Raw genomic sequence first — 25,230 nt, 5'->3', positions numbered from 1 at the left:
CTTTGGAATGAAATACGATGGTTTCAACTAAAAAGACTTAAAAGTTTTGTGTATTTTCAGCAGTAAGTATGCTGCTATAAAGAAAGAGGAAGTGGTGTTGAATGAATTGCCTTTTTGTTTTCTAGTCAATCCATATTTAAAGCTTTAAATAGCTTAAGCACTTGTTAAATAAAATATATTTTGAAATATGTCAAGGGCAGACTCCTTATTTTAAGTGCCTTTATTAAGAAAAACATGAGTCTATACCCTCTTCAGCTGTGAACAAAGGGAACACCCTTCTCACCTTACTAAGAATCAGGTTTACTTCCTGGGTATTGGTCTGTCTTAATGTCCATAGAAACGATTGCATTTGGAGACCATGGTCGTTATCAGTAAAATCTAAAACGACTACCAACTAGTAAATTACAGGAATGCTTCCCATTTTCACATGTGACATACTTTTAAAATTGAAGAACAAAGTGTTGCAACAGAATGTTCTACTTCCTAAAAATACTTGGGATTCAGACAGCAACTACAGTCCCAAAGACGCTTACAGACTTTGCCCACCACTGTAAACATCATCTCTGTCATAACACTCATTTTCTTCTTCAGACTCCACCAGAGCCTCTCAAACAAGCAAGTGAAAACTGCAAGTAAATCCACCATTTTGGTATATAATGAAGAGAATCTGAAGCGTTACCAAATAAATCACATCCAATTGACCCGTCAGATTTTTCAATATAAAATATGAAGTCTTTGCAAAAATTTATTTTGCAATTACCACAGAATATTTTTTCTTCTCCAGTAAAAGTTCTTGCTGCTCTGTTTCTTTGAATCTATCCTCATTATTTGTAAGAGCAGCTATGGTTATCTACATTCTCAGCGTTGACTTTAAGTGGACTGAAATGTATCAAGATAGGAACAGCTGTACTCTGTGAGATAGTCCGGAATTATATCCCTTACCCAGGAAAGCACCAGATGTTCACAGAAAAGCACAAAGAAGAACCTACCATAAATTACAGACTTGTATTTTCCTTTTGTCTTCCCATAGCAAGACTCTGCCAAGTACTGAAGTATAAGAATTTGCCCTTGTTGAAAGTTATTTTTGTTCTTACATGAAAATCTGATTATTTCTCAAATCCTGTACCCTGTTCTTACTGCATTCTTCCCTTCCTTAAAAGCACAATCCACAGGGAATCTTGAATATGTCCCTAGAATTTTATTTTTTAAATGTTTGAGATTTTTTCTAAGTCATAAGCAGTTTGTTAATAAACAAGAAGGGAAAGGAGAGGGAAAGGAGAGGGAAAGGAGAGGGAAAGGAGAGGGAAAGGAGAGGGAAAGGAGAGGGAAAGGAGAGGGAAAGGAGAGGGAAAGGAGAGGGAAAGGAGAGGGAAAGGAGAGGGAAAGGAGAGGGAAAGGAGAGGGAAAGGAGAGGGAAAGGAGAGGGAAAGGAGAGGGAAAGGAGAGGGAAAGGAGAGGGAAAGGAGAGGGAAAGGAGAGGGAAAGGAGAGGGAAAGGAGAGGGAAAGGAGAGGGAAAGGAGAGGGAAAGGAGAGGGAAAGGAGAGGGAAAGGAGAGGGAAAGGAGAGGGAAAGGAGAGGGAAAGGAGAGGGAAAGGAGAGGGAAAGGAGAGGGAAAGGAGAGGGAAAGGAGAGGGAAAGGAGAGGGAAAGGAGAGGGAAAGGAGAGGGAAAGGAGAGGGAAAGGAGAGGGAAAGGAGAGGGAAAGGAGAGGGAAAGGAGAGGGAAAGGAGAGGGAAAGGAGAGGGAAAGGAGAGGGAAAGGAGAGGGAAAGGAGAGGGAAAGGAGAGGGAAAGGAGAGGAAAGGAGAGGGAACCTTTCGCAGACAGCTTGGTCTTTTTTTTTTTTTTCCTTCCCTCCCTCCAGCAACATATGGCAACATCCGTTGCCTCCCTGATGGACAATGATTTGTTAGCATTGACTTGTCTGCTACCAAAACTTCTTAATGTGACAAGTAGAAAAATTTAGGTGCAGTTAAAAAAAAAATATATATACACACACATATAAATATGTGCATTCAAGTTCTTGCGGTTTGGTACACTGCATGGACACGCAATTATTTCTCTAAAGTCAACAGACTGAGTATAAAGCCCATCAAGACAACCTTGCTTACTTGTTGAGGAAACATGAATTGGCTTTTGCTTACTAGTTGACTGATCATACAACTGTTAATAGGAGGATATTCCCATTCTGCAAAATTAGAGTAAAGAGCAGACACTTCAAGTTTCAGATATTTATTAAGCCTCATCAAAACACTTTCAAACACACAACCAACTGAAGTATGAGGCAAGTTTGATTATTTCCTGGATGATTAAGCATGACAATTGTGCAGACGGCTTCTGGAAGACCTTTCTGTGAAGCTTACAGAGATGAGTGTGTCGTTCAGAAGTCAGGACGGTCCTTTTTCAGTCTGCTGTAGTCTACACTAACCGAGTAGAACTAGGAAAGAGAGGAGAAAAAAATGAGTAAGAAGCTCGACTATCCACTTTCCATGGTATTTACTAAAAAACATGCATTATGTGAAGTCACGTCAGGGAACTGAAATCATAGTTTGAGTCTGTACACTAGACAACAATAAATAAATTTTTAAAAAACTTTGAAGAGCGGTAACTTTTTAATATTATCTTCATTCTGCATACAGAATTAGAAGCTCTGCATTTAAAATGAGGCAGTGCTTGTGCCTACACCTAGAGAAAACCCACAGTATCTCTTCTTTAATCCCCAGAATTAAAAGTATGTTCACAAGAAGTTCTTAGAGTACTGATGAGTTTATCCTTTTTGTCCAAAATCTATGTGCTCCTGTATACCAAAGGCAACACCTAGCTCGCCAAGTGGCACAAAGCACTGTGTATGTGAACAGATAGTGTCACAAGGGAACATTGAGAGCAGTGCCGCAAAAGCCAAGTTTGGTTTAAGTAGCTGCATCTGGAACTGCAAGGTATGACAAGGAGGAAAGAAAGTAAGAACAGATCCTTGCACACTCTCAGTTTATATTAGTCAGGTTGGATCCCATTACAAGCAATTCAAAACAGCCCAAACAGTCACTAAGGATAATGAATTTACAGACTAAGAGCATATTTTGGCATCCCAGCCTGACTTGACATCAAGCATGTGATGCTATAGTTCTTTAAAAAAAAAAAATAGTAAGAAATATTTATCTATTAGCTTGATTATTTTTACTTATGCCCAATTTTTTTTTTTAACTTCCTCAGAAAAAAAAAAAACAACAGCCTACAGCACATTCAAATTACAGCATTCTCTGCAACTCCTACAGTATTGATTAGGTCTCTGACTCTTTTTTTTGGGAAGACTGAGGAAGTTGATATGACAAAGAAGTTTACAAAAGAAGAACAATTTCATCAAAAGATAAAACTTGTCATATCTGAGCTTTTTACTGAACAGTCATCCTCAATTTAGAGTATCTGCCTTTCCATTTCCCACAGTGCAGATTTGGAAAAAAAAATCCCCAATGATACGCATACCCAAATACGGTAAACCCTGCGGTTGTGTTTGCATGCTAAGACAGAAGGAGAATGCCACACAAGGCATGCACTCTTTAAAAGAATTTTTGCTGCACACTATGTTGAATTTGCCTCTTTTAGATATTTACGAAATAGCAACATTCCAGAAGCAGCAATGAAAACAAAGGATTATGTTCTTCCTGGACCTTTAAGGGAACAGCAACATATTTTACTTTGGAGGGTGTTTTTTTTGCTTATTTCAGTGACTGGAATAGTACGATATGGTACTGAAAAGACACTAGCTTTGAAAATATAGTAGGTTTGCTTTTTTTAGTAGCTTGAAGATAATCTTAAAATATTCTTAATAGGAATCTACTAATATATTTCTTTAGTAAAATATGATAAAAACATTATTTCTGTAAACTACCAAATGTTTTACACATCTTTGCATGCTTCCTCATTAGTTCAATGAAATAACTTGAATATTACTTAAGAAACATTTCTATTGCATCTGGTTACACACAGACAATTGTTTTGTTTTCAAACAATCAACGGTAGAACTGAATTAATGTTTATGTTCAACACTGACATTTTCCTGCTTTGCTTCTCATGAGTAAAGGCCATCAGTTTAGAGCTTAGAAAGCTTTAGTTCAGAATTTAGAAGGTTTTGTCCTTCTCCCTGTAGTTTGTTTCTGAGTATTATGAGCTAGTATATTCCTCCTCTTTTTCTTGCAGTGCAATATATATGACTGCTTCCCTATAGACTCCTTTCATTCCATTATCAACCAACTCTAGGGAAGTTTGGAACTCAGAGCAGAGAAAGCTGAGTCTGAAATTTCAGAGACAAACAAATGTTGCACAGCAGAGGAAATACATCACTCATTCAGCTACTTACCAATATATTCAAGCATCCTAAAGCAGCAAGCTACACCTTTGATACTATATTTCCTAAAAATCTGTATTTTTCATTTTACCTTGTACTGGTCACTGGGAGACAGTTTGTTCCAAGGTTCTGGATTATTTTTCTTGTCCCAGCTATTGAGAGAAATGCAAGATATGAGAACATGTTAAGACAATAACACCACATTCAAAATAAATAGAATTTGTATGTCTACTGTGGTTATTAGGCCATAGAAAGTCACCCATCCAAATAAGTTTCCACAGAAAAAGACACAGTCCTTTGTCAGGAGTCTCTAAATATCATATGGTAAAGAATCAAATCTCCAAATCAAGGAAATCTCCACACACTTAGTGCCAGTGATATTGGAGCAAGACATTAGGGCCTCCAGAAACATAAAGACCAAGTCAGTGAAGTTTACTTTAATATATGCAGCAAGAGGACTGGGTGCCGTGAATTATTTTATACATACCAGACATCAGGGTTGAACACTGCCAAACGCATGAGATACAAGGCTGCGCCAACGCCTCCAGATCCAATGATCAAAAACAGAGGGATCAACTAGAACAACAACAAAAAAATTAAATGCCATATGACAATATAACAAACTACTATTCTTGCACAGCATTTCTGACTACAGCAATGCCAAACCAAAGGACAAGCTCACACACTTTGTGCCATAACGCATGGCCCTCTAACACCCTGACATAAGCTCCCTGTGTGCAGGACATCCCTGGGATCAGAGAGGAACTAGTAGCTACGGAGAGACAGAGTGAAAAAAACGCTACATGCAGAACAAGCAAACGCCGTGTAACATCACGTTTCTCAGAAGCAAACATCAGTCCTTCCACTGCCCAAAACAGCCCTTATCATCTACGCCCCTGACCATAAGGTAAGAAGATGGGAGGGGGGATGTAGGGAAAGAGACGAGCAAGAACGGAAGAGCCACCTTGAGCCTTGCTGCTGCGGCATAAGAAAGGCCCACACACACTAGAGCGAAAAGGGGACCTGGCCGTGTCTCGCCGATCAGCCCTGAGCTACCCACACGCCGTCAGCCCCGGCCCCCCGAGGGGCTCGGCACCCAGAGGGGAAAGAGACGGGAGAGCGAAGAGGGGGCGACCAGCGGGGCCGGGGGGCACCGGCCGCCAGCAGTGGAGGGCGCAGGGAGTGGGCGGCGGCCGCCGGGACCGGGGCACCGCCACCGGGTACTCACGCTCGGGTGCTTCTTGGCGTGGGTGACCATAACGCGAAACATGGCAGCAGCGGGCGAAGATCTCGCTCTCTACCAGTCTCCAGATCCCGTCCTCCCCCTTCAGCCGCCGAGGCCCAATGTCACCCGAGGCCCCCGCCGCGGCAGGTGCCCGCCGCCGCAGCCCGGATGTAGCAGCTCCGGCGTTTGCCTGTTTGCTCCCCCCGCCCAGCTCCTCGCCGGGGCGCCCCGCGCCGACACCGCCCAGCGCCCCGGGCCTCGCAACTTTTGGTTAGCGAGGCCCTGGGCCGGCCGGGGCGGCAGCGCCGCTCGGGCAGCAGGCACCTGCCAGGGCACCCCGGGCCCGCTCCACAGCGACCAGCCGAGCAGGCGCCAACGCCGCCTCGCCCCGCCCCGCCCCGCCCCGCCCCGCGCGGGCAGCGCCTGCGCCGAGGGCGGCGGGTGGCGCGGCGGGTGGCGTGGCGGGCGGCGCGCGGGTGCTAGCGGCGCGCGAGGAGTCTCCAAGGGCCGGTGCTTCAGGGCCGCGGTCTGCCCCCCTCCCCCCCCCCCAGCCCGGAGCTTTCGTCTCACAGCGCCTTCGAGCCTCCCCGGTGGGCGCCTGCCCTCTCCGCGGTGGTAACGGGGCTGCTTTGAAGGGGTGCGGCGGCCGGTGGGTGCTCAAACGTACACCTGCGTTCGCCTTCTCCTCTGCGAGGCGAGCCTCATTGTGGAGGCCTGTCTGTAACCATCACCCGAGTTAGAAGTTGTGAGGGGGTGGTTTAAAGGTGAGACAAGAGGTTTCATTACCTTGAAAAAGATAAAATAATTAAATTTATCATAAAACTGCTAAGTTAATTATTCAGCTACAGTCAGGGTTGCAAAAGTTGTGTGCATACGCAGCGTTGAGAGACACGTTTGATTTTCAAATCTAGCACACATATACACAATGAAAAAAACAGCTTTGGTAGAGTGGTTTATAACGAAATGTTACGTATTTTGGCCAAGGTTGGGGTGGATTTCATTATTTTTGTTGGTTGTACGTGAGACACAGGACTACTTACTGTATAATACTAAGCATGTCCAAGTGCTGCCCTAGTTTGGTCTCCATTGCTGTACATCTGATTTTATACAGAACTGGGAACCTAATGCCTGTCTTTGGGTAGGATCACCAGCCACTTTGATGTATGATTCTTTCACAAAAGGTAAGTTTGCACCCAGTCATTAAGGAATTCATTTTTTAGGTAGAGGGAACATCAGCATGCTACTAACCTAAGATAAAAAGTGTCCCTTTCCTAGGTTAGAAGCAGATAACTTTACATTAATGCTGATGGTTTGTGTGGATGTATATCAAAGTAAAATTTTGAAGTAAAAAGTAATGAAATGACAGAGAATAAATGTATTAAAGCAAACGGATGTCTTTTATTTCACTAGTTCCACAGACTGGCTTCTGCTTATTTTCAGGAATTGTCTCAATATTGTCCCTGTCACAATAAATTACAAAAAAACCCCATATTCCTTGCTTATCATTCCATAATTCCAATCCTTTTTCAGTTTGACAGAGCCAGTTTACTCTGGGTAACAGATAACCATGGACAAGACAAAAATGCTGGCAGTTGGCCATATTCAGTAACTTGTACAAATGCATTTGACAAGTCATTGGACGACACCAGAAAAATTATAACAATGTTTTCTTTGGAGCAATGCAATCCTATTACTTGTTTTTCTCATTTGTTTCAGAGTTGATCAACAGAAAAGGAGCATAGTGTGCTCCAAGAGTTGGTTAACCGTTTCAGTATACGTTATGTGATGGGGGCAGTATTTTTCCGTTTTTTCCAAATGAAAAAGCAATTTGCCCATGCAGTTAAAAGTATTGAAAATAATAGTATCGCTGCTATTTCTTTTATGAGAGAGAAATACCTGAAACCTCCAAGAACAACTTGGAAGGTTACACTGCTCACCCTCTAGTACAGTAGTTGAACTTTTCACCATACATTTGGATCACAGGAAATACCAGTTGCTGAAGCAGCTGCAGGATAGACAGGGAGAGAGACCAAAGGGTAGATGGATAGCCAGTAACCATGGGGGGCTGCTCAGCAAAACTCGCCTCAGACTGAAACAGTCTGCTTTCTTTTGCACAGCCGGCGTAAGGCTACACGGCAGAAATTCAGAGACTTTGAGTAGCCTGTTTCTATGCTACTAAGGGAAGACCGTCAGGGATACGTTATTTCCACTAGGTATGTCTTGGGCACCTATTTTTAGGAAATAGATCACGGTTTTTATATGCTTCTCAGTATATTTTTTTCCAATGATTTCTACTTTTGCTGGTTTCTTGTGCTTTTAGGAATGTAAACAGGTATAGTACCTGATCAATTTGCAAAATTTGTCATGCATTTTAGGGGCTTTCATGAATTTTAACCATTGTGTACATCAGCTTTTATTGCCTGGGCCTGTATGGCTCAGCTGGTTCATTGTTCATATACATGTCTTATTATTTAAGTTACTTGGACTTTTCTATATATTAATGAATTTTACAGACAAAAAAAATAAAGTGTGAAAAAAAGCAGAAAACAGATTTTTTCATTATAATTTTAGAAATTGTGAATCAATATTCTTAAAGTACCCCAGTGCAAGCATCGCTAAAAATGCAATCTCTCAATTGCTTGGCTTGGTGAAATTCTGAGTATAAACTCAAGCCACCTCCTGGTGTCTTTATGGTGGATCCGTGGTTCCTAGAAATACCTACTTAGCTGCCATGTTTGTGTGCTTGAACTATGCTATAGTTGTATAAATTGCATGCGTTAATTTGTAGTAATGCTGTCCATATATTGGCCATACTTGAAGACTAACAATTTCCTATTACTCATCAAGAATCCATCCATTCTCTTGAAGTGGGTGAACACTAGGTAAAGGTAGAGAATTTTACCACGACTTATCTGTTGCTTTGCTACTCAAGCTGAAAGTAAACACATTTATTTCCTCTTAAAGCTTGGCGTCTTTGTGTTCACACCTGACAATTAAATTTATGATGCTTTAGTTAGACTAGTCACTTCTTTTATTCTGAATAAAGTTATTTCTGTGTAGGTTTCTGCTTTTTAAATAAGTGAATCCATAAATCCTTCAGGTATTTTGGCAAGGTTTTGTGATGAACCGATCCATTAAGAATGAAGGGGTTAGATTTGCAGTAGTGCTCAGCACTGCTGAAAATCAAGTCCTCGGATTATTCTGATGTTTTATCATTTAGTTTTTCCTCTTTTCTTTTGTTCTCCTGTACAGCCTCACCTCATGCCTTCTGTCTCTCACTTGTCCTTCTTTGATTGCTATCATATCTTGTTCCTATCCTTAGGCTCATTTGAGCTTTTGGTTTCAGAAACTTTTCTTCTATTCCAGATGCTTTGTTTTCATATTTGATGGGCTTCCTGTTTCTAAAGCCTTTCTTCCCTAAACCTTACCTGTTATTATGAATCATATGTCCACGGATTTCTACTCTCTTTAACATCAGTTATGGTATGCTTCATTTTCTTATATTAAAAGCAATCAATTTTAGCCACAGATATAGTCATGTCTGATCTCCTAAAGAACAGGAATATGAAGTCATATTAAAATCAGAAGTTGTTTGAAGAATTGTACTCTTAAGGTTTGAGAGAATCAGTCAATTAAAAAAAATCAACAGAGACATGCTAACTTTAAAGTTACATATTTTAATTGGAGGAAAATAGGACGGGAAGACTACTAGATTTGGAGATGTTCCAGTTAGCCATGGATCAAGAAACTAAATTCACTGTGAATTGTCCTATATCATCAAGAACATTCCTCTGTTAATCAGAACAATGTATAAACTGAGGATTTTCTGTAGGACATACCAGTTTTGGTAAAAAGGCAGAGACTTTTAAAAATAATTATTAGCAGAGAAAAGGAATTCTAGGAGAGTGAAATGTATTTTAAAACTTTGAAAATAAAAAGTAAAAATATAAATGTAAACCCTGGCTTACATGATACACAGGGATTTTTATGACTTTTTTTTTGGTTTGTGATTTTTGGTTTTTTTTTTAATATCTTCTTGTTCCCATATGTATGTCTGTTCCCTCTAAGTCCTTCTGTTCCTTTATCTGCACTTAGCGGGCAGTGGGCAACAGCAGAAGAGGATATATGTATGCACACCTCTGCCAATCCCATTTGGAGTAGTCTGTTGACATTTTCCTTAAAGTTTGACTTACATTTGGTTTTAACACTGTGAAATGGAGTGGCTGCATATTCTGTTCTTGCATCCTTGGTCAGTAAAGGCAGTAAGGGAACTTGGGGGACTGAGATGGATGTGTAGGGGCAGTAACATTGCAATTTAACATCTTGTGATAAAATCTTCCATTAAGTGTAAACATTGTAAATATGGTAACTGGTCTGCAAAACAAGTAAGAATTTCAGTATGTTACAGGTAGTTAAGTCAAATGTTATGTTTACAAAGAAAAAAAATTGAAAGAAAAAATTAATGGATATAGACAGGATGTTTTTTTAAACTGCAACAAGAATATGTGTACCAGTTAACAGAACTGTGGTAAAAGAAAAACAGCTACTGGAAATCTTGAGTACTAACAAAATAACACAAGGGCTATAACAAAGAAGAAATTAATAACAAATGGTACTGAAATATATGGTACAGAAATATTCTACTTCTTCTCTCATTTATGTCTGTCAAAAGTATAGGTTGATAAAGCTTCTTGTCTCCCCACATCCACTAAAAGTACCTAACAATCTTAGCATTATAGATAGATTATTTATACTCTTTCTTGCAATTGCATCCATAGATGGTACTGCCTTGTAAGCTGCTCTTGTGTTTGATTTGAAAAACAATCTGAACTCTATAAATAAAAGATAAGTTTAATGGCTCAATAGAAAGTAAAAATCTTCACTAAAAATGTAAACAGGACTGGTACCTGCAACTGTTTTTAACTAGGTACTGCTTCAACTATTTAACAACTTGTTAGAGACAAACTAAAACTACTTCTGTTTCTAATGCGTATAATTGTCTTAAGGCTTTTGATCTTTCTCTTAATACAGGGGGTTAAAGGATGCTTTTTAGTTTCTGCTATGGAGTAAGGAGAAGCACACTTGAATAATGCTTCCAGGACCATTCTGTGTCGTTTCTTTTACATATGCTGGGGAAGAAATAGATAGTCCTTAGAAGTCCTCTGTTCTGATGTTGAAAATGTAAGTTAACCTTTGATTAATCTCTTGTTTGCTTATAGTTTCACCAAAGTTTACTCAAATCTCAGCTGAATATTTTTGTACTGGGAGTCTGCACTGACTGAGATAAGTCTTGGATTTCCAGGGCTGGCATGACAGTCAGGTCCATGCTACCAAAAACTATTATATTTCATCAGCTATTGGCTAGTTATTTATAAGAATCTGATCAGAGTTTGCTCTCTGAATAAAGCTGTTCTCCTTTACTGGAAAAGAATAACTTGGTATTGACAGCCCTTTCCAGGACATATTGCTGCTTATGAGAAACTGATGCAGCTGCCACAGGAGTGACTCTAGCAGACAGTCTGGGAACAGAGCAAGCTGCTTATAAGCAGCTTCTGAAATGTAAAAATACCAAAAAAAAAAAAGTATAATTGACTGTGCAACAGGTGTAACAAATGATCTATGAGACCTCACGTTCACTATGTATTCCAAACATTAAAGAGAACAATATAATGTTAACAAAGAAACATGAAAACAGCATATGTTTACACAGTATAGTCTTATTGCTGTGGCATTATCTGCACAAGCTGTGCCAACAAAGGATTACACAGTTAGGAAAGCATGAATAGATTTTGTATTCTAATTTATTTTTCTGGATTTTTTTTCTTTAATGGAGAATGTCAGTATTTTAATGGAAACACAATTTATAGAAAGAATATGGCTCCCAAATCTAACAGTTTGAATAAGCCAAAACTTGTTCTTATTTAAGACAGTGATAGAGCCTTTAGAGGACAAGATTAGACGTAATTCTGATCAAGCTATTTTCCACAAACCTAGGCTGCAGAAAATCTCATCTGTCTTCCACTAACATGAGTCGTATGCTTTTGTTTTCTTTATGGAATGGGTAAAGAGGGATTCTTGCGATTTATGAACAGGAGGGCAAATACTACTATTTTGGAAGTAAAAGAATGTTATTCATGTACTTCCCAGAGAAAACATTATTTGCCTCTCTTTTCTGCTGTAGATTTTAGAGGAAGGTTAATGTTTGCAAAGTAGAAAGGTTTGCTGAATAGAAATTGCAAAAGAATGTTTTGCAGGTAGTTTAGAAATCCACTATGTTTTATGCATTGGGCAAGAAGAGGCACATCAATCCAGCTGCTAATCCCAGATGACAGAACTATTATTGATTACTTTAGGAGTCTTTGAATTATGTTGCAGATCGTGACCCTGTTGGGTAATACACAGCTGTCTGAAAAGCATCAATGTGGAGTATGTTTTTCTTGTGTTTTAGTGAATGACAGTGCTGTGGGGGCAATACATTTCACAAAACTTCAGAAATGCAAACGTTAGGGGTTTAGTTTAAGCAAGTCTCCCTTATGAAATCAGCAGAAAGATACAGGCGGCTCCCAGAGGCACTCTAAAGTAGAGCTAGAATAAAGCATTCTTTCAGGATGTCATCCTTGGCCCTTGCCAAAATCACTGGAGATACAAGATGATGCACAGCAATAGACTTCAGTTATATTTCAGAAGATGCTACTGGATGAACCTCATGCTGTCATTACCCTTCAGACCAAAACCAAGATACCTGCAGTATCCTGGTATGAACCTGGTAAGACCTGGACAACTTGTGCAGAACATCTAATAATACCTGTTTCTTGGTATTCTCACATGGTTCACACTGTGCAAAAACATTAGTCTTCGGGTTCCTCCTACACGGGCTATGATGTCAGACACTGCAAGGGCTGATCAGTTTTGTAAGCAGCTGATTTTGCAGACAGTGGCATTTATAACTGAGAATAAACTATTGATATCTTGGCAGTGGTTTAAACCTTTTCCTGGCTTTGCCACCTGAAGTACAATTTAGACATAAAACCTGGATGGAAGGGCATAGTGCCAGGTTCTTGTAAAGAAGCAAGAAGTGGATCTCCAAACCATTGCCCTTTTACACTTACATTATCTCTGTTGGGGTCCATGCGAGGAACGGACTACAGCACACCAATGTGATGCTCTGATAGCCACTTTATTGCAGTTAACACAGCTCTTTTATAGCATACATACTTCCTTATCTCGCGATCACGCCTTAAGCTATTGGCTGCAAGCACTGTGCACGCTCTGTCCATGCGCCTCTTCTGCTGTTCCGACTGGATACTTGCTATGAGCCTAAGCAAAGCCACATCCTTATACTTTCTTGCTGTCTCATGCTGCCTCAGCATGTACACAACAGTGTACTCGTATATCCTCTCTATAGTTCTTCCACGACCCAGGCCCCAACATATCTCCATTTATCACATTCACTTGAATCATTAGTACTTTATGCAGATTATTTCTAGTGTAGCGGAATACAAAATCCAGTTCCAGTTTGCCTCCTTTCTGAGTATTAGCCACTAAAGAAATATACTGTACTCACTCTACTTGGGAGAAAGGAGATAGACCAAGTTTCAGCCTGGATGCAGATTAAAGTGCTGGATTGTACTCTTAAGTCATCTGCCACAAATTTTGAGAAATGACATTTTTTTTCTTTATACGGATTTATCTAGACTAGTACAAAACTCAGGGTTCTGTTTCTAAGAATACACAGTATCCCATGATCTCTTTAATGAATCACAAAAGGTGCATGAAAGTAATTTTTTGTCTACTCTTGAGTTTTACTTGTGTTCTTTTGGGAACTTCTCTGTTAAAAATTGTGTGATGTGCCACTTATCAAGAAGTAGTATTCACATATTATCCTTTCTTTACATACAGTTTCATTTAAATGTAGGGAATTGTATTATTATATTTATGGGAGAAAGATAATATGTTCTGATACATGACTGAGCCCATCCTCGTTCTTTGAAGGATATACACAGTAGATCTGTAAGATTCACATTGTGTAATTGCATTAAATATATACCTGTAATAAGACTTCTGAGCAGGAATGTCTTATTTGAACAGCAGAGTACTGAAGTAAAAATGACATCAAGGGGAAAATGCAGCATATCTTGATATTTTTTCTTATATGTACTAAGACATGAAAAATTTTCTTTGAGAACAGGCAGAACATAAGTTAGCAAATTTAATTAAAAAGGAGTTTCATAAAGTACTTTCATTTTTTTCTGTGAAATGCTGTTTTCATCCTATATCGCACAAGAAATTGGATTAAATACAACAGTATGTTGTGTTTGTTTACTTGCTTGTTTCAGAACATCCCTGGTCCAAAAAAGTTGAATCCTGTCTTTCACTAACCTATTTGTCTGACTAACTTACAAGTCTTCATCTCAATACCTTGAGATGTTACTCATATTGATGCTGTCTCTGCCCATCTGTTTCTCCTCTTTGGGACTTGGCCTTAAGAAACACCTCCTTCAGACTGCCATCCCTATTTACGAAGACAGAAGCAGAACACTAACACTTGTGAGAAAGAGCTGTCTTAACAAACACATGTAGTACTCCTAAAGTGTTCAGGCACCGAATACTCTTGTCTTTTCTCCATGGAAAGCAGAACAGATGTGGATGAAATGAATAAATTTTAAAATTGGTATCTTCTGCAAGCATAATTTGAAATGCTGGAGCTCTGAAAAGCAATACCCATGACAAAAATATGTCTCATAGGAGATACATTTTACACAACCTCTCCACAGCAGAATCATTGCTAATGAAATAAAAAAGAAAAAAGAAAAAATCATGTAAGGAGGCCAGTCTAGAGATTAACTAATTTTTTTTTTTCAAGTAAAATAAGTCTTTAAAAGAACAATCTGTCTCATCAAACATGGATTCTGTATATTTGTTTGTAGAGTATAATGAGCTTTGATTAAAACTTGGCAAAACTGAAATGATTCATGTGACTTAAAATCAGAAAATTCCAGTGCAATGAGTTTTAAAAGAAGTAATGCACATTACATCTTCTAAAGAAACAAATCAGGACAGCGGGAATTTTTGCTTTGTGTCTCTCCCTCTCTGCTCCCCCATTTGATCTAGGAGGGCAGGAAGCATGATTTTCAAGGTCATATGCTGGTATACTGATGACTGCAGAATCTGTAAGACAGAAGAATCATTTGAGGGGCAACAGAAAAGACTGTGTACTGTGGATTCCCTGAATCTTTTCTCTTGAAGAATCTTGTATTCTTCACAGAATACAAATAAATAGTAGTGAGAACAGAGACAAGTATGTTTTATTACATGGAACAGTAAAGGATGTAGTGAATCATTAAGGCCAAGGTTACACAGTCATTTTAATTCACAGTAAGTCCAAAGTGCTACTCAGAGAGACAGTTTTATCCATCTTTTGCCCTTGGCTACTTGTGTGCCAGCACCAGTTCACATAAGGCTGTGCAAAAGAGACGAAACAAAAAGGTTTTATCTGGATCAGTTCCAGCTCATTGCTAATGCTAGCATAAAGGAGGTGATTCCAAAAAGCATCCAGGAAAAGCAAATGGGAGAGGGGTGATGGGATCATACCCTCTCACTACAGGCCTGACTGATCTGATGGTGTAGCCACCACCGCTTGTGTGCGTCACACCTGATCTAACACAGACTGCTGGTGAGCCAGGCAGCTGTGCCTGCTTTCCTCTCTCCCCACGTGTTCCTGTCCCGGCCCCTGGCTTGCACTGGAGCAATTGGTCTTGGAGCCACAGGACTTCTTGGTAGGGTAGCTTTCTGTCAGATCAAAAAGCTAATCTGGCTCACTCTATGGTTGGATAACTGCAAAATTTGATAAAGGTATTGAGAATGGATGATGGCAGATTTCATGTGAAACTGCACCCTACCATCATTGTGACTAGGGAGACATCATTACGGTTGGACATTAAGAAAAATGACAAAAAAAAGTTATAATCATGTCAGTGCAATTGAAAAAAAAATTAATTTTTACAGCATTTCCTGAGTTTGACAAACGTTCAAAGCAATCTGGAAATCCAATCCATTCTGTATTTGATGAGAAAAATCCCAATGGTCTTGTGGGTTTTTTTTGTGTTTTCTTTCCAGTAGAAGTATTGAAGGGAGAGAGCTTAATCCAGGGTCTCTCATTTCTCTCCTTCTCATCTGGGAATGGGAAGAGGAGAGGAATAAGGAAGGGGGAGGGGTTAGCAATCCTTTTACAATTAAGATAAAACTTATGAAACTTTTAAGAGGAAAAAGTACATCTTCAACATCAGAATGTTTTTCCTGCTAAATTTCAGAGACTGTAACAAGAGCTTCTCAAACTCCTCTATTATTTTCTAAAATTAGGGTATTTTCTGTTAAATAATTTAAATACAGGGTTTCTGCTGTTTCCCCCTATAATTGTCACAGTGTAATATGCACACTTAATCTGAATAAGCATAAAAATGATCATCACTATAGGATGATATTTAGCATACAAATATCTTCATAGCAGATGGAGTGAAATCTTCTAGCTAGAAGCCTTGTCCATAGTTGGGACTGGAGGTGTTCAAGTCTCTTGAGGATATCTGGTTTATGAATCATCACAATTACAGTAGATTCCCTCCCCACTCACTACCACTAAACCCCCCAAAACTGAGTACTGCCAAGCTAGGTTTCAAATAATGTAGAAATTAAAAAAAAAAGTAAGTGTTTCTCTTTTTCACATGGAACAGGTCATCGCTCTGAATGTCTGGCTCAGCAATATGACAGCGTGCAAGAAAATCTGCTTCTTTTTCAGAAGTCCTGCAGCTGCAGGATTTCATCCCAGTTCTCAAGAAATACTTGAAATTGAAACTGACCTGTAAAATACTAAATTTGCACTATTATTTGTTAAACATTTATACCTTGAAATATTTAGTTCACAGTAGCATATAAAACACAATTACACAGAGACTTCTGAAGGTCCAGCTCTAACAGAGACTGTTCTGGGGGCTCTACCATCACTTATGAAGGTAAAATCTCTTTCCCTGACTTGCAAAATCAATTCATGTTCCCACATCTGTTTTCAGGAACTTGTGCTTCTTGCCAAGCAATTGATGGTCGCAGGCCATAACACTGGCCTTCACTGTAGTCTGTTTTCTCCCCAGCCACAGGATGAGATCAGATCTATCAGTTCTTGATGCACTTTCCAGGCAAGGTGCCAGTATTTTTGCCATATGCCGCCAGCAGGGTACCGTAACAAAGACATGTCTTGGTGATTGTTTTTCTTTTTTTAAGAAACAAAGAAAACTGTGTATATATGTCTTGATGTACTGGAACTCTAACATAACTGAATGCCTTTTCTTTTGCAATAAATTGGATCTTAAATCAGTTCAAATTCTTAAAATACAATTTTTGAAGAAAAACCTGCATAATTTTGCAAAACCAGATTAAAACCAGATTCATTTCTATAAAATCTGTGATGATAAAAGATGTCTTTGCTACACATTGTGCTAATCAGTGTAATAATATTAGAAAAAGAAGTAAATTGTTTCCTAAATGTCACAATTACATTTAACAGAGAACATTAAAAGCAGTTATTTCCTTTCTTTATTGCTTACTGTTTTTATTATTTCATGATAATTTTTCATACAAATCCAAACGAGGCCAGCTCAGCTTCTTTTGTTTACAGATAATAACTAAATAGAATTTAAAACGAAGCTATAGAAACCCCTTCAGTAGAATTTATTTTACAGCAGTTCACAAAGGCTTTTGTCAGTATAGCTGAAGCGTCTTTTGTCCTCAGTGAGACCAAAACAAGATTGTATTGGAAAAGCTTTATGTGGGAAGGGTCATTGATATTCACATTTAAAGTAATTATTCTTGTAAAATTAATTAACTTTTTTTTTTTTAAAAATCCAAGCCCTCAGAATACTTCCCATTAGTAACAGCAGGTCTGTGCTTTTTATGTTCGTTGTGGCAGATGTTCTTTACATCCCAGATTTTTTCAGAACAGAATGGTTTGATGGATGAAAGGATGCATCTGGAAAAAGTGTATCAGTCAGCGCCATTAAAAGCCCGAGCCAGAGCCCACTGAAATCAGTGAGAATCACTGGCTTATGTTCACATTTTTCGTATCTTGTTAAGCGGGAGTGAGTCTTGATTATTAAAAAAGAATGGAATGACATTATTTACTTGTATTGCACATAATTTCTTTCTCCAACAGTGAGGAAGAGAAAGGTTGTATTGGTGGAAGCATCTGTCATTGCACATATAGATGGCTGAGTTTGTGACCCCAAGAGGTTTGCAGGCTTGTGCAGCAACTACCAAGTGGCAAACCCCCTTGGGGAATCTGGATAGTCTTCTAAGAAGTGCTGGGAAGGTGTAACTGGTTGTGGTGCGCCAGTACTTTTGACAAAGGAAAGAACATGTAAGAAAAGAAGGAAGCTGAAGACTAAGGTTTCTATGATAGTATTCAGTAAAATGCTTCCTGCCCCCCGAGACCATGGGAAGAAGTGGAAAGGCAGACTTTTACTACCTTGTTTGGATAGTGTAAGTAGGAAGAATGCAGATTCATCATGAATTGAAGACAGTTGCAGAATAAAGGGAATATTTCATCTGAAGTTCATCTGAAGGAGGTGTCAGGGAGCTGCGAGAGGGAGGTGCTCTGTAAGGGAAAATGAACCAGGAGCTGGTGCTGAGAGCAAGGCAGGGAGGGCACGATGCCAAGGTACCCAAAGAAAAAGAAAAAGACAGAGCAGGTCTGGTGATGGTAACCAGGGTCAGCCAGCGGTTTGACTGCCAGCCAAATGCATAGCGATGAGGCAAGTCTGTGGTCAAGCCAGGGTCACGCAAGTTCATGGTAAGATCAGGCAAGGCAATACAATTTTGCTCAGGCAGTGACCATGCGTAAGATGAGAGCTTAAATGCAGCTCCAGAACTGCAGAGCTCCTGCAGCAAGGGTTCTCTGATCCAAGGTCGCAGGGCTGCATCACATCACTGCTGGTCTTGAGCACCGGCACCCAGACTGCCCTAGGAGGGTGAAGAGCCTGTTGGTGCAGGTCTGTAACAAAGAGTGACACTGTGTAATTTTGACAGACTGCCATATTCTGAGAAAAATCAGGAAGGTAGCAGTTGTACTGAGGGACTTCAGTTACCCCCGCCTTCAGATGTGATGAACATGATACTGAGATATAAGCAGAGATGAAAATGTTAGATGTTATGAATGACTTTCATGGAATAAGTTGTTAGTGAGCCCACATACAAAAATACAAACCTTGACTTTGTACTAAATAACTAGCAGGATCTAATAAAATCTTATTGCTGAATTACTCTTCTCTAACAGTGATCAGGTACTTATTCAGCATTCCTACAAAGGCAGCAAATCTCAAAAAATCCACACTTCTTGGGCTCTACTTCAAAAGGGACATATAGAAAATGAGGAAGCTTCTTAACAAGGTATCTGACAGGGACAGTCCAAGGAATTAAGTTCTCATAGGCATGTAAGCAACTGGAACAGTATACTGGAATCCCAGCATTAGTGCTTATCACCTATGGAAATGGCGGAGAAAATATAAAAGGAAGCTGAAATCACTTTCCAGCAAAGTCAAGGAGACTACTGTAAACAGGAAGGAATCCTTCAAATTGTACTTAAAACAAGAAAATAAAAAGTGTCATAAGCTCTAATTAAATGTAAAAATATGACCAATTAGGCAGAATGGAAAAAGAATTTGAGAATCAATAAGACAGAAGAATCCAAATTAGTACTAAGTCATATTTCAAACACAGCAAAAAACACGCCAGCGTCCATTGGGCCAGGGGATGATTTGTATGAATCGTGTACTTAGGGAGATGAATTCTTTCCATGAGTATTTTCTGTGGAAAAGAAATTAAGATACTCCCATGCTACAGTGCTGTTCTCTGCAGGAAGAGGGCTCAGCAGACAATCTGTCTGAATTTGAAGTTATTGTGGAAGCAGCTACAGATAAAATATTAATAAAAGATAAAATGCTCTGATAAAATACTAGGAAATGACCATTATCACAAAAACTCTGAAAGAACTCAGGTATGAAACAGTTCAGCTACTAATGGTGTAATCTCTTATTCGACTGGGCAGGAAATAAAATAGCAGATGAAATTCAATCTAGATAAATGCAAAGGAAGTGAAATGCAGTGTAGATAAACATAAAGAAATCAATGCTTCTGAGGAAAAGCAATCCTAGCTTCACAAATAAAATGATGGACTCTGAGTTGACTGTTTCCACTTAGGAACAAGACCTTGGGATTATGATAGTTTTATGGAAGTGTCAGTTCAGGGCAGTCAATGCTCACTCCATGTCCCAAGGAAAAAAAAACAGCAAAAAAAACCCTTAAAAATTACTAGGAAAGGAATAGAAAACAAAAGAGAAAACATTATTATTCAGCTGAATAAATGCACTATTTGCCTGCATTTCAGTGCTGTCCTCTCTTTATAGAAAGGCAATATATAAAGATTGGAAAAGATTCATGAAGGAAAACAAGGCTCATTGAAGAAATGGAAGTCTATCTCAGTCACACTATCAGAAGTGACTGTGTTGGCTGGAATTCCTCAGGCTGGGAAAGATATGGCTTGGGAGGTACAGCAGAAGATGACAGGAGCCAGGTTCAAAACAAACAAAACAAGGCTGTTTTCATACATAAGGTAGTAGATCTGTGGAATTCTGTGCCAAATAATGTTGCGATAATAAATAACTCTACATGGGTTAGAAGGGAGAATGGACAAGTTCTTAGAAGAAACAGTTCTTAAAAGAAGGACTCATTAAAGGCCACTAAATGGACAAACCACATCAGGATCAAGAAATTCCCAAAGCTGAAAATAATTGGAAGTTGGGAAATCAGTAGATAGTATCATATATACTTGCTCTGTTCCTGCTTTTCTTTGACTGTCCACTTAGTCTAGATAGATCCTTAATCTGAATCAGCACACCACCTCCATAGTCTAATTCTTTCATAATTCTTTATTATTATTCTTAATTATTTTTATTTCTTTATACAGTGGCCCAAATTATATGTACCTTACAAGCAAAAGGAACATGGCTTACTTGATGAGCTCGCTGTCTGAAAGTCACATGATAAAAACTATTAATATTCCTTCTATAGCTTTTATGTCTAGGAGCTTTAATCATGACTCGAAATTCTGCTACACCTGAAATAAATCATGGACAGAAAACAATACAAAAATGGAAATACTAAGTCTGCCCCAAATGGATTGGAAATACAAGCACAGAACAAGAAACAGAAACAGATAGCTACAGCAGGGAAGCACAAGTAAACTGTGAGTCAATGTGAGAGACAATATCTGTTGGACCTTACAACATTTGTTGGGAGCATGGTGGTAAAAGGGTATTTTGCGAGGAAAAATGATCTGAGTTTGCAGATATTTACATGGAACACATTTTAAGTATGAAGGATGCCTGGAAAAAAAAACACAAACTTGTCTGAAAATTTAACAGAGAAAAGGAGTTCAATACACTGTGTTAAACAAATTTGTATGGTAAATGTCATCTGCCATAAAGAAATGGCATATAAAAGAGTAATCTGTGAAGTGTACTGAAATCAAACCCAAGAAATTTATTACGGATGCAGCAGAGGAGAATTCACTGGAGGGATAAAAATGGAAAAGGAACATGGTAGAGGCTGAGAAGAATCATTACAATAGATATGGCAACACCAGAACTGCATTTTCAAAAACCAGAGAAAGGAATATTGATGTAAATGAGAAGGGAGATGAGCCTAGACAAGAATTTTAGCTGAGTGGTCAGATAGGAAAGCTGCATGTGAGGTATGTTTTGCACTGAATCTTTCAGACATAACTTCAGTGGCAGGATCTGCAGCGAGGTCTGAGTTGAGGATGATGTCCTTTGTATGGGCATGAGTGACGGGCGGTCTCATAGTGGCTGAAAAGGAGGTAGGCATATAGAGCCAGGGTAAAGGTGGGAAGATCTCTCTTTTAGCTCTGTCAAGGTTGAACTGATAAAAATCTACAAAATGACATTTTTTTTCTTAAGTTAAAATAGCTGTTTGATTAAGGGGTTGCAGGACTGGAACTTAACACAGTGTGGGGAAGAGAGGGTATGGAAGGCAGGAGTCTGCCGCCTGTGAGTATCTATCTGAGCACAGGTACCTTACATGGGACCTGACTGCAACAGGAATACATAGATCCATCTTTCCTAATCCTTGGGTTTAACACCTGCATTCGCTGTCAGCAAGTAAAAGAGGGAGTAGGGCCCATCTCTACCTAATCCTAAAAAAAAGACACACATTACTTAGCATGACAATTCACAAAGATATAGGTAGCTCTAATTCTAATATTTCTTAACCTTTGCATTCTTTATATATATCTCTCTATATTTTAAATTCAGAAAGCTCTTCTATTGAAGATATATACTGCTGTTTTTTACTTTTCCTGGACTCTCTTACAACATGTGTACCATGCAATCAAAAAAACCCACAATTACTGGACTGAGGATGAGCGTGGCCTAAGGAGTGCAAGAAACATCTTGCTATCTGATGGGAACAATCCCTGGCAGCATTTGACTGCAGTAGACCTTGTAGCAGTCTGCAGTTTATTATTTCAAAGTCTTGTTGTTCAAAGACTATTGATACTGGATTACTTCTCTTTGTAATTTAAAACAGCAAGGACTTCTGATTCAGTCTTTTCCTCTTTATATTTTACCATATAATACTAGACAAAAGAGCAGAGATCCCTGAGAGAGGTGCTTGCTGTAATGGCACAGTTAAAGAGTGAAAGCTGGAACAGTTCTCTTTGGAAAGATATTTGAAGAGGTCAGTCTCCCTACTACAGATGGTGATGTTTCAATGGACATAAAGAGTTTGCTGTTTGGATTCAGACAGGTAGGTCGTGGCTTTAACTGTCTGCTCACTGACAGGAAAAAAAATCAGATATAGGATTTCATACTATTATTTCTCCATTCACAGTTGAGGGATGAATTAAAAATGTGCTTATTCTTGAGTTTATTCCCTAGGTGAGGAAATGTTGTATTATTGTTTTTTTTTTCTTTGAAAACTCAACACTTTCATTAAACTAAGAGTGATATTTTTAAGGTAATTTATGTGAATGTGACTATTCTCTGCTGACTTGCTTTTGTGTAACTCCTTCTAAAATGCTCTTTACAGAATCACAGCAAAGATTCTTTTTTTTCTTAGGGCAAAAGTACAGTCAGAAGATACTATTTTCTCTCTTTTTCCAGCAGGTGAAGAGCAGCACTGAAATGGAGATTCAGACACCGACTCTTGCAGCAGGCTGTGCACTGAAGGCTCGACCTGAAGAGAACCACTGGAATGCTAAGATAATTGAAAGACCTGACGTGCTTGACATGACCTGATATACTGAAATATTTCTAGGCATGTTTTTTAGGTATGCCATGATATTTTCATACTAGATGTACTACTTCATCTCTTCATAATTTTGCTCTAAAAATGACCCTTTATGATAATTTTTTCTATGTGTATGAGGGTAGTACTTAAAGGTGCTAAACTGACAACACTTAGAATCTATTTAATGGATATAGCAATGTCAGTACAGTGCCCAGCTCCCAGAGGTGCGCCGTTAGTACCTCATTTCTTCAACCAAAAAGGAAACGGAACATTTCAACATCCTTGACTATCTGCTGAGATTGGCAAAGGCCTTGCAGAAGTAAGGGGACCACACATTCTTTCTGAAGGCTTCTTTATTTTGGAGCATGAATTCTCCCTTCTTTTCCCCTTATTTGAAATAGTATGACTCTACTAAAGGAGGTTAGCATCTGCTAAGGGGGGCTTATCTTTTAACAGGTGTTTTAATAGCCAGCAGCTTACGAAGAATGATGGTCAAAAGATAAACTGGTAGTTCTAGTTGATTTTTATGCTCTATGTTTTATTTACTTCTAATTACTAAATTTGGAGGATTTGTTGGTAAGCCCTGTCTGTAGTGCCCAGAAGTTTAGGGAAACAGTGAATAAATTTTAAGTACTTCACAGTTCTTTTCATTTTATTGATGTGGGTTTGTTTTCTGTTGGGGAATGAGGGTGAAGTATGCAAGCTGACTACAGAAGATAACAAAGAATGTGTGCATGCTATTTTCAGAAATAAAAGTAAGTGTGAATATTCCTTTGGAGGGGGAAAAAAGGAGAGGAAGAATAAAAAGAAAGATTTGGGACAAGAAAGAGTAAGAAGGGCTGAGAGGGCTCGAGTCATGGGACAGAGTACAAAGAGGGAAGGAGGAAGGAGCGGTTGGGCAATGTGAGGTGCTGATGAGGAGCAGGGGCAGGCAGCCATTAATTAACTCCTGCTTGATCACTTATTCTTGCCAGAACTGTGTAGGTAGAAACTGTAATAATCCTAGCATTGCAGACTGCCCCAGAGAGCTGAACTGAAAGCCAGACAGTCCATACATCTGCTTTGACTTTGATGTTTACAGGAATCCTAAGTTCATCCACTGCTCTACAGGCCGTTCCCCTCCCCTCGCCTGTGTTATGTGCTGAAAGCTCTCATTCTTCGAACCTGTCTGTATCCCTCTGTCTGCTCTTCTATATAAAGCCAAATTTGGGGTCAGTTCTGTTTACTTTTCCTTCCTGTTACATGCGATTTGAGTTGTCCTGCCAGTCACCGTGTATGGGACAGGATCAGGGCCTTGTCCCTTGTCAGGCAGGGGATACTGCAGAATTTGTTGCTGCACATGTCTGCATGGATCTGCAGAGTCTAAACAAAGGGATCTGAGCCATGCTACTTGTCCTATTAAGACTGCAATTGTGTGTGAAGAGAAAGTAGGATAGGGATGCCAGAAAAAAAAGCCTTAATGAGTGAAAAGCTAGGACATAGGCAACCACTACTGGAACAGGGAAGCTGATGAGAGTTTTGAAGACTAGACTGCATGGGCTGACAGCGTATTTGGGTAGGGCTGGCAAAACGAGATTCAGGAAAGGAGTTCATTGTGCAGTCAGGCTACCTATGTAGCCAAAGAATTGGTGGAGGAAACAGGAGGTGCCTGTGTGAACACATGGCACACATGTCTGTGTGATAATGTGCTATAAAAACACTAGGAAATTTGAGAACAGAATGAACATAGAATTCACGTTTTTCTTTGGAATTTTCTGCCCTTCCAAAATAGTCAAAATCTGAAACACAGAAAATTATTATTGAAACTATTTCAGATGCATAATTACATCATACACTAACTGGCCATCTCTATGCTCTATTTAAAAAAAGACAATTAATACACCCATAACACACCTCCTGTCTTTGCAATACCAAGAGGAGGTTTGGCTCTGGGAAGGCTTGCGTGGGTGATGCATGCACAGCTGTGCTACATGTAGCACAGGCTTTTGTCACGGACCGTATATTGCCAAACTTTACTTTCTCTCTACGCTTCATTGTAGAACTAGTTTGACCCTACTTGCATTTATCCATCATTAAACATACATCTTCCAATAATGCTCTTACAATTCTGTTGCAAGCTTTCATGTTTAGCGCTGTTCTTGATTCTCAAGCTCTTGAAGCCGTACCAGTATGTCAGAGCATCAATTCTTTAAGATGTCCCCGTTCTTCTAATTATAAAAATAAGTTTGGGGAAAAAGCCAAAAACCAGATTATTCCTTTAGTTTTTTTAGACACTTCGTAACGGTTTTGTGCATTTTTTACATGTGGGACTGGCA

At 39.3% G+C, this 25,230-nt stretch overlaps 1 protein-coding gene and 1 long non-coding RNA gene across 5 annotated transcripts; one reads left to right on the top strand and one right to left on the bottom strand.

Moving 5' to 3' along the window:
• Positions 1-2,215: 2,215 nt before the first annotated feature.
• Positions 2,216-5,895, bottom strand: NDUFA4 (NDUFA4 mitochondrial complex associated). Its single transcript, XM_068405079.1, has 4 exons — positions 5,570-5,895; positions 4,829-4,917; positions 4,433-4,493; positions 2,216-2,436 (listed from the first exon to the last, which is right to left on the bottom strand). The coding sequence occupies exons 1-4, from the start codon at positions 5,609-5,611 to the stop codon at positions 2,380-2,382; spliced, it is 249 nt and encodes an 82-aa protein (XP_068261180.1). The 5' UTR covers positions 5,612-5,895; the 3' UTR covers positions 2,216-2,379.
• A 116-nt stretch (positions 5,896-6,011) lies between these two features.
• Positions 6,012-23,988, top strand: LOC137665749 (uncharacterized). 4 transcript variants are annotated; one of them, XR_011048542.1, is made up of 7 exons: positions 6,012-6,330; positions 6,678-6,747; positions 7,684-7,779; positions 8,933-9,049; positions 10,598-10,747; positions 22,267-22,432; positions 22,789-23,988. It is a non-coding gene; the product is annotated as an uncharacterized lncRNA (long non-coding RNA). The 4 variants fall into 4 exon arrangements; XR_011048543.1 differs by lacking the exon at positions 22,267-22,432 and having other exon boundaries at positions 22,792-23,988; XR_011048541.1 differs by lacking the exon at positions 22,267-22,432.
• Positions 23,989-25,230: the final 1,242 nt, after the last annotated feature.

The sequence above is a fragment of the Nyctibius grandis genome, chromosome 7 (genome assembly GCF_013368605.1).
Source record: "Nyctibius grandis isolate bNycGra1 chromosome 7, bNycGra1.pri, whole genome shotgun sequence".
NCBI classification, from domain to species: Eukaryota; Metazoa; Chordata; class Aves; order Nyctibiiformes; family Nyctibiidae; genus Nyctibius; species Nyctibius grandis.
The sequence above is the reverse complement of the archived record's forward strand: the minus strand, read 5'-3'. Positions and strand labels throughout refer to the sequence as shown.